The sequence below is a fragment of the Corvus kubaryi genome, unplaced genomic scaffold (assembly GCF_017639235.1).
Source record: "Corvus kubaryi isolate FWS band 111438036 unplaced genomic scaffold, C.kubaryi_AGA036_p1.0 126, whole genome shotgun sequence".
NCBI classification, from domain to species: Eukaryota; Metazoa; Chordata; class Aves; order Passeriformes; family Corvidae; genus Corvus; species Corvus kubaryi.
The window spans coordinates 2,469,631-2,478,329 of record NW_024580661.1 but is presented as its reverse complement, the minus strand read 5'-3'; the positions used below and the strand labels follow the sequence as shown (position 1 = coordinate 2,478,329).

Below are 8,699 nucleotides of genomic sequence, written 5' to 3'. Positions count from 1 at the left end.
CCCTGCGCATGCGCACTCCCCAGAGCGGCGCCGGGCAGAGCGCCCCGCGCATGCGCAGTGCCCCGCTCTCGCGCGATGCTGCCGCTGCCGCCGCGGCTTCAGCTCCTGCTCCGTGAGGGGCTCCCTCAGGATCCCCCTCAGGATCCCCCGTCCCAGCACCGCCCCCAGCGCCCTCAGCCCACGCCGCCCTTCACCTTCGCCCCCCGCCGCCTCCGCCTCGGCCCCCAACACCCGCTCTTCGAGGTGAGGCGGCCCCGCGCCCGGCGAGCCCCGCGGGGCTGTGTGGTGGCCGCTCCCAGCGCGGCTTCCCCCGGAGCAGAAGGGTTTGCGCTGTGTTATGCAGCCCTGCCCGCCCGCCCACAGCCGCTCTCTGCTCCTCTCTAGGATGGGGACGTGCATAGGCACCTCTACCTGCAGGGCGTCCTCACCAGCCTCGAGGAGGTGGCCGAGAGACCCAAGTAAGTGAGGCAGTCTCGTCGCCATAGCTGCGGGCGAGCTCTGAGTCCGTCTGTCATGGAATCGAGGAATGGTTTGGGTTGGAAGGGTCCTTAAAGATCATGTCATTCCACCCCCCTGCCATGGGCAGGGACATCTTCTGCTGTCCCAGGTTGCTCCAAGCCCCGTCCGACCTGGCCTTGGACACTGCCAGGGATGGGGCAGCCTCAGCTTCTCTGGGCTGCTGCAGCTGCCACAGCTCCAACCGGGAGGGCTCTGCCTGGGGGAGGATCTTGGTCTTGCTCTTGTGTTTAAAATCCAGGAAGTACTTTTGAGTGTTGTGTGAGGTTCACCTATGGATGCCGCTTAAAAAAGCATTGGCACAGTGTTGTCATCCACAACTGCAACTTTTAGGTCAAACAGCTGATTTATTACCTTGCTGCTTGTTTATTCTTCTTCAAAGCACCATTTAACAGGAGGATGATCTAGATGATCCTGAAGCCATAATGGCCAATAAGTTTCTGATGGCAAGTAAGTTTCCAATTGCCAGCACCATAATGATCTTCATTCCATTGCACCTGGCATTTAATTTTAAGTATTAGTCACAAAAAAAATGCCACAAGTACTGTGGCTGCAGGTGTGGGTCTAGTGGAAGGTGTCCCTGCCCATGGCAAGGGGTTGGAATCAGATGAGCTTTGTGGTCCCATCCAACCCAAACCATCCTGAGATTCTGTGATAAAGTCATGTAGAGGGGACATTTGCAGCTGAAATTAAGGCTCTAATTTAGCTTAAGGCGTGGATGTTCTGATTTCCCCACAGGGTGTCTGAGTTCAGCTGCCACATTTCTGGGTGCAGCCAGGTGTTTGACACGCTGGAGAGCTACGAGCACCACTACAACACCCTGCACAGGAACGTCTGCTCCTTCTGCAAGCGCTCCTTTCCCTCGGGGAATCTCTTGGATATCCACATCTTGGAGTGGCACGACTCCCTCTTCCAGATAATGGCCGAGAAGCAAAATATGGTGAGCTGCCATGCCCAGCCCTTGCCTCGTGGTTGGTGTGCACTTGTTTTTTCCAGTGATGTCTTTTTTTCTTTCTCCTCCCTGCCTTTCAGTACCAGTGTCTGGTGGAAGGCTGCACGGAGAAGTTCAAGAGCAGCAAGGACAGGAAGGATCATTTGGTGACCGTGCACCTTTATCCTGCTGACTTTCGCTTCGACAGGCCCAAGAAGGTGAAAAGGTAACTGCAGAACTTTCCTCCCATCCTGCAAGGAAAGCATGAGGGAGTTGGGATTGTTCAGCCTGGAGAAGAGAAGCTCTGGGGTCACCCAGCTGTGGCCTTCCAGTGCCTGAAGGGGCTGACAAGAAGGATGGAGAGAGACTCTTTACAAGGGACGGAGTGCCAGGACAAGGGGGAATGGCTTCCCACTGCCAGAGAGCAGGGATAGATGGGATATTGGGAAGGAATCCATCCCAGTTGGACTTGTTTCCTCATGAACTACCTTTGATTTCCTTGGCTCTGGGCTCACGTGGCAGCTGCTGAGCCAGGATGTAAAATTTTGTCTCTGCAGTGGCTCCAAGCACACGAGCTCTCCTGCAGAGCAGGGCGCCAGCGTGCCCATGGATGTGAGCGTGGAGATGGCAGAGCAATTCCAAGTGAATCCCATGGAAACAGGGCCTGAGGAGAACATGGAGATCTCTCAGCCTGCAGCCAGCCCTGGCCCCTCGCTGCCAGAGAAACGGCTCTACAAATCCAGGTCTGTACCTTGGCCTCCACGGGCACAAGGGGCTGGGACTGCTCCATCTGATCAGCCCTGTGCAGTGCCCTGTGCAGCATCACTTGGGGCGTTCCTGTGCTGAAGACAAAGCAGCCAGGAATCCCACGTGTGCTTCCAAAGCCATTTTTGAAAGAGCAAAGTGTAAGGAAGGGCAGAACGTGGGTATGCCGTGGAAGCTGTGTTTGTCTGCCCACCTGATCTCTTCCCAGAGCGTTGCAGGACGCTGCTTCTGCTCTCCTGCTCCTCATAATAAACCACTGCAACTGCCCAAGTGGTACATTTGGTAACACTTAACACCTGGTTGTAAAGAGGGGAGAGGCCTCCAGAATGGGAATGTGCAGAATACACAGGAAATCCAACCAGTATTTCACCCATTTCTTAAATTATTTGGTGATTTACAGGTCCTGCTCCTCCCATACCTTGCTCTTTCCTCTGGAAGCTTAAACTCTGGGAGATTAAACTGCCACACAGAGCATAAAGCATCCCAGTGAGCCTGTGAGGGGTGGGCTGTTAACATGGATTAAAGCCTGTCTCCCTTTCCAGGATCCCATCCACAATTTGCTTCGGACAAGGTGCCACCCGAGGATTTAAAGGACCAAGGAAGAAAGTCTGAAGGTCAGTGCAGCAGATTTGTGCAAGATGAGCAGGCGTGGAGCCAGTGCCACCAGGGATACTTCCCACTCCATGGAATAAACCACCCAAACCACTTAAAGCTCTGCCAGCATTTGGGCATGCCAGCATTTGGGTTCCTGATGTCAAACAGAACCGGTACCAGCTGAGTTGAGAATCCTCAAGATTTTAGGAAGGGGAACCCAGAATGTGTGCTGAAGTGTTAAGGAGACTGTTCTGCAGCTGAGACTGCACAGGACTGGGTGTTTTATTTTTTGCCTCTTGGGGAAAAAAATAGATTCAAGAAGTTATGAGATGACAACATGACTGTATGGAAGCTGGAATCACTTGAGAAAAGAAAATGGGGGGAAAAAAACCCATTGGTCCTTAGTTCTGGCTTTCTCCATCTCGCTGAAGTCCCCTCTGCACCCCGCCACCTGCTCTCAAAGGTTTGTCTGGGCCAGGAGCATTCCCACAGGGGGGTAAAATAAAGTGACTTCCAACCAGGTGAAAAAATAAAAGGAATTTTTACGGAATTGCTCTGCAGAGAATTTAAGTGCTGTTTTGAAGCCCAGGCAGAGTCAGATGTGCGGAATGAACCTCCCTCCCTTTGCTGCAAATGCTGCCCGAATCAGGTGGGGATGGAGGTTGTTCTCCCTGTTGCCTTTCCCTTCCTTTGTAATCTCATCCTCCTGGGAAAAACTGGAAGCACTGAGCCACTGGCCTTGGGGTCCTGGTGAACCCTGACACTCAAAAATTGTGCACAAGACGAAAAAAGAGGTTTCTGGAACAATGTTCATCCAAGAAGCTTAGGACCTATAATTGCAGATTTTCCCTTCCCCCTCTCTGTGAGGAATAGAGGATCAAAGGGGCTTTGAAAAATCCTTGCAAATGGGAGCAGGGAATGATGTTTACGGAGATGCAGGAGATTTCCCGGTGAGTTTTAAAAAGCTTCTCTCTGTTTAAAACTCAGCCAGCTTGTCCAGCCCTAATCCCTGCTCTGTGGGCTCTGGAGAGTGCTGTCTCCAGCAGGCAACCCCCGCAGCCAGGATCCCACATCTGCCCAGAGTCATCTCTCAGCGGGGTCTAAAAATCACTTCCCAACACTAAAGCCCCTGATGAGGCTTTTTCCCTGCACTGGCATACCTGGGAATAGGAAGCGGCTGCATGGTGCTGGAGATGCCTGCAGGCTTTGGCATGTGATGGTACAAAGGTCAGGCAGCAGTCAGTCTGCTCTCCCTTATGTGTTCAGGTCCACGAGTTGTGACCTGGGAATTCCCTTTCCCCAGAGTCCAGGGTCCCTGAGTGCCTGCCCTTGCAACTGGGAACAAATTGAAGTTACAGTTACAGCCTCAGGGCTCGTGACTGGGTCTCTTCTGGGCCATCAGCTTTTCCCAGACTCCATGGGCAACAAAGTATCTCCCAGATGGCCAGTGGCTGTCAAAAATCCTTATTTCAAGTCAAAATTTGAATTTGCCCTTTTTCTTAACACACTCTGCCATGATCCACACACAGAAACAGGGTAACCTATGACATACGACAGGGAGAGGCTTTGGGTTCACACAGGCCTCCAGATCTCCAGGGGAGAAACAGTGTATTGGGAAGTAGTGGGGGCACTGAAAGTCCCCAAATCACCCGTGTCACTCCTGTTGCAGGAGAGGTGAAGGCATCCATGTGGATCCCACGATGCCAGGCGTGGAGGAGAACAAAGGGAAGGGCCACAGTTGAGCCAGGAGTGCCTTGACCACACAGCAGGAATGAGACAGCGGAGAAGGCAGAGTGCAGCCCCTGCCCAGGCAAGAGGGAGCAGCTCCACCTTTTCTGCGACATCTGGGACTCCCCACCCTCACAGAAGCTGCTGGAGCTTTTGGGGAGCAGTGTCAGGAGTGCATCCCCTTTCCCGAGACTGTGGGTCAGCAGGACACCGCCCTGCCTGCCCTGGGGAACCCATGGGTGCACGGCAATGTGCCATCACCCTGAGCAGCAGGACCTGCATCCACCCAGGGCCCGAGGGACGCGTGGGATGGGCCGCACCGGGACCTGGATCCACCCAGGGATGCGTGGGCCGGGCTGCCACGGGGCCGGGCAAAGTGCGGGGCAGGTGTGGCAAGAGGCAGCCATGGACAGGTAGGTCCCTGCCAGCTCTGGTGGGCACGAGTGGTGGGCAGGGTGGGTGCTGGGGGTCAGGGATGAGCTGTGGGCACAGGAACGGCTCATTGTGCCACCATGTCTCTGCCATGTCTTCTCCAGCCCGAGGGCCATGGGGCTCTGCAGCACCACCGTCCTGCTGGGCACTGCCCTCCTCCTGCTGGCCCCCGGCAGCACCCAGGTGAGCCTCCCTCCTCAACCTGCCCTCCTGCTGCCCCCTCTGATGAGGGGACCCAATGTGACCAGCAGCACCCCTTGTCTCCCCACAGGCTCTAAGCAGCTCCAGGTGGAAGGACCTGGCCATGGAGCAGGATTTGGCTGAGGAAATGTAAGAGGCGCTCGCATCTGGCTCGTAAAAACCAATAAAGCAGCACCCCAAAATGGGAAGTGTTTCAGGGGGGAATGAATTCCCCTTGTTGCTTTGTGCCCCCCAAAATTAAGGGGCTCCCAGCTCCATCTCCTCTCCCCTTCCCTCAAATTATCCAAAATCCTTGGGCATCAAACTCCAGCTGATTTCTCTATCCCTTCTGTGGAACAAATAGTTAAATTAGCCCCTTTGCTCCCTGAGATCCCAACTGCTGCTTCCTGTGGTGTGGGGAATCTCCCCAGGGTCCCTGCACTCCTGTGGGGTGGGATACCCCTGGGGAATCCTGGGTGGTATTTGGCAACCTTTCCTTGCTGATTTTGCTCCCCTCTTCCAGCATCCTGGGCGTAGGAGCCATTGGGACACCGGAGGAGGGTATAAAGGTCTTCTCCAGCAGTGCCTGGGCTCAGAGGGGCCCACCCCAAGTCCAGGCAGGACCAGAAGAGGATCGTGACCACCTCCACCACCCCCAAGATGATGCCAGGGAGGCAAATGCCCGTGTGCCATTCTGGATGCTGTCCCTGGAGGTGCAGAATGGCCCCGAGGAGGATCGTGACCACCTCTACCACCCCCAGGATGATGCCAGGGAGGCTGACACCCACAGGCCACTCCGGATGCTGTCCCTGGAGGTGCAGAACGGGCCAGAGGAGGACCGTGACCACATCTACCACAGCTGAAAGGAGATGTGCCCAGGCCGTGAAATGAGGGGTGGGAGCTACCCCTGGGGCTTCCTGGGGGAATTTGCCCCTCCCTACCCAGCCTTGAGCCTCACCAATAAACCCACTCCCCTCTCCACATCCTGACGGGCCCTCATTGCTGCCAGAAACCTGCTGCTAAGTGCAGGGCCTCCAAACCTGCAGGACCCCCCTGAGGATTACTCCAAGATGCCAGGCAGGATGAGGATGATGCCCTGGGACAGGAGACTCAGCCCATCATCCCGGCCTCAGTTCAGCCCAGGTGAGGCTGAGGACAGGCAAACTCAGTGCATTGGTGCCACAGACTGTCCCCTTCCTGGGGACCACATGGACCTGTGCTCCACAAGGCTGCTTTTGCCCAGCCCAGAGTCGGAGAGCAGCGTGACGGAGCACGGGCGGTCTCAGTGAACCCCAGCATTTCCCAGCTAAGGCAGGACCTCGCAGCAAGGACGCCCCATCTCCCGGCAGCACCTAGAAAACCCTTTAATAGCGAAGGCAGAGGTGGTCCCCACTGCTGGCTGTCACCCCGAGCAAGTATCGCTCGCCGACGGGTCCCGGTCCCCTCTGCGGGGTAAGGCAGGGGGTGGACGGGCTGCAGGTGGCCGTGGGGACCTGCACCACCCCAGGGACCTGCACCTCCCGGGCTCAGCTGTCGGTGAAATTGGCCTTGCGCTTCTCCACGAACGCCGTCATGCCCTCCTTGCGGTCGCTCTGGGACAAGCAGAGAGGTGAGATTTGGGGGGGCTGCAGCAGCCCTGTTATCCCTCATGCCATGGGGCTGATCCCCCTACTCACAGTGGCAAAGGTGGCATAAAAGAGGCGCTTCTCTGTCCTGTTCCCCTCCGTCAGTGTAGTTTCAAAGGCTGAAAGCAAGGGAGAAGTTGGGGAGACCCCTCTGCCTGGCCTCACAGTCCCCCAAGGGGGTTCCCAGTTGGCCCCCAGCCCCTACCAGCATTGACTGACTCCTTTGCCATGGCGGCCACCAGCTTGGAGTTGCTGGCGATCTTCTCAGCGCAGGCAATGGCTGCGTCCAGCAGCTTCTCCACAGGGTAGACCTTGCTGACCAGACCTAGGATGGGCAGTGGGAAGTGGGGGGATGGCTCCTCACCAGATCCCTGCGGTGCCAGGGCTGTCCTATGTCCCTACCTGCCTCCTTTGCCTCCTTCGCCGAAATCCGGTCCCCGGTGAGGACCATCTCCATTGCCAGCGACTTCCCCACTGCCCTGGTCAGCCTCTGTGTCCCGCCGGCGCCTGGGGCATTTAGGGAAGGGAAAGGTTCAGAGAGGGATACCTGGGTGTCCCCACCCCAGCCAGGATGGCAGCCCCTGGCAGGTGCCTGCTGCTCACCTGGGATGGTTCCCAGCAGGATTTCGGGTTGCCCGAACTGCGCCTTCTCCCCGGCGTAGATGATGTCGCACATCATGGCCAGCTCGCACCCGCCTCCCAGCTGGGACAGGGGAGGCAGACACGGGTCAGGGGGTGCCAGGGTGGGGGCAGGGGGTGCAGGGAGACGTGGGGGACACTCACGGCGTAGCCATTGACGGCAGCAATGATGGGTTTGCGGACAATGGAGACCTTGTCCCACCCGGCAAGGAAGCCGCTGTTGTAGCACTCCTGGAAGGTTTTATTCTGCATCTCCTTGATGTCTGCGCCAGCTGCAAAGGGAAGTGCAGTGGGACACCAATCCCCTCCAACGCTTTGGGGGGAGGAGAGGCCCCTGTCCTACCTGCGAAGGCTTTCTGGCTGCCGGTGAGGACGATGGCTCCCACCTCCGGGTCGCTCTCCATGGCCTCCAGCGCCCGCCGCAGCTCTGCCATGAGCCCCTCGCAGAGCGCATTGAGCGCCTGCGGCCGGTTCAGCTGGATCAGCCCCACGTTCTTCTGTGTCCCCGTCTTCTGTACCAGCAGGTACTGGAACGCAGCCCCTGCCCGCCGCACCAGCACCGGCCCATTAGCTCACCGGCTGCCGGGCACGGGGCACACCCCCGGACACCCTCGGCAACACCTGGCCACCGTCACTGCGTGCTATTTAAAGGCGACCTTGATGCCAGCGGTCACCGGGAGTCGGCGGGACGTCAGCGGGGGCTTGGCTCAAAGGAGCTCCCGGTGCCACCCTGGCCCGCGAAGTTGCAGCCCCGTGACCACCCTGTGCTGGGACACTGTGCGTGGTCCAGGCACCCGGTGCTGGGATCTGGTGCACGGACCAGGGACCCCGGTGCCCGGTGCTGGGCCGCAGTGCCGGTGCCCTGGTATGCGGCGCCACTGCCCACACATGGCGCAGGCCCCGGTGCCCGGTGATGGGCTCTCGGGCGCAGCTCAGGAACCACGTGGAACTCGCTGGGCACATGCCCGGTGCTGGGACCGTACCTTGTGCTGGGTCCCGGTGCCCGGTGCCGTGGCCCTGGTGCACAGCCCAGGGACTCCGTGCGCGGCGCTGGGACCGTACGTGGAGCAGGGACGTGGTGCCCGGTGCCATGGCCTGGTGCGCAGCCCAGGGACCAGGTGCAGGTCGCTGGGCACACGCCCGCCCGAGTATACGACCGTGCCCGGAGCAGGGACGCGGTGCCCGGCGCTGAGCGCCGGGCGGAGCCAAGCCCACCCCCCCCGGTGCCCCCCCGGTGCTCACCGGCGCTGCAGCCCCGTGCGCCGCGGGGGGCGCGGAGCGGCGGCGGG

The 8,699-nt window shown here is 58.4% G+C and overlaps 3 protein-coding genes across 3 annotated transcripts; 2 read left to right on the top strand and 1 right to left on the bottom strand.

The window, feature by feature from the left end:
* Window positions 1-44: 44 nt before the first annotated feature.
* ZNF511 (zinc finger protein 511) lies at window positions 45-3,356 on the top strand. The gene is made up of 6 exons (XM_042022109.1): window positions 45-243; window positions 385-458; window positions 1,255-1,456; window positions 1,549-1,673; window positions 2,005-2,190; window positions 2,755-3,356. The coding sequence occupies exons 1-6, from the start codon at window positions 76-78 to the stop codon at window positions 2,822-2,824; spliced, it is 825 nt and encodes a 274-aa protein (XP_041878043.1). The 5' UTR covers window positions 45-75; the 3' UTR covers window positions 2,825-3,356.
* Window positions 3,357-3,448: 92 nt separating this feature from the next.
* PRAP1 (proline rich acidic protein 1) lies at window positions 3,449-6,127 on the top strand. Its single transcript, XM_042022123.1, has 4 exons — window positions 3,449-4,947; window positions 5,071-5,149; window positions 5,238-5,296; window positions 5,670-6,127. The coding sequence occupies exons 1-4, from the start codon at window positions 4,784-4,786 to the stop codon at window positions 6,007-6,009; spliced, it is 642 nt and encodes a 213-aa protein (XP_041878057.1). The 5' UTR covers window positions 3,449-4,783; the 3' UTR covers window positions 6,010-6,127.
* A 359-nt stretch (window positions 6,128-6,486) lies between these two features.
* Window positions 6,487-8,698, bottom strand: ECHS1 (enoyl-CoA hydratase, short chain 1; the record flags this gene model as incomplete). Its single annotated transcript, XM_042021652.1, has 8 exons — window positions 6,487-6,738; window positions 6,823-6,890; window positions 6,977-7,096; window positions 7,174-7,278; window positions 7,375-7,474; window positions 7,555-7,682; window positions 7,754-7,951; window positions 8,653-8,698. Coding segments are annotated over 8 exons (831 nt in total), but the record flags the coding sequence as incomplete, so codon positions are not given.
* Between the last annotated feature and the right edge of the window lies 1 nt (window position 8,699).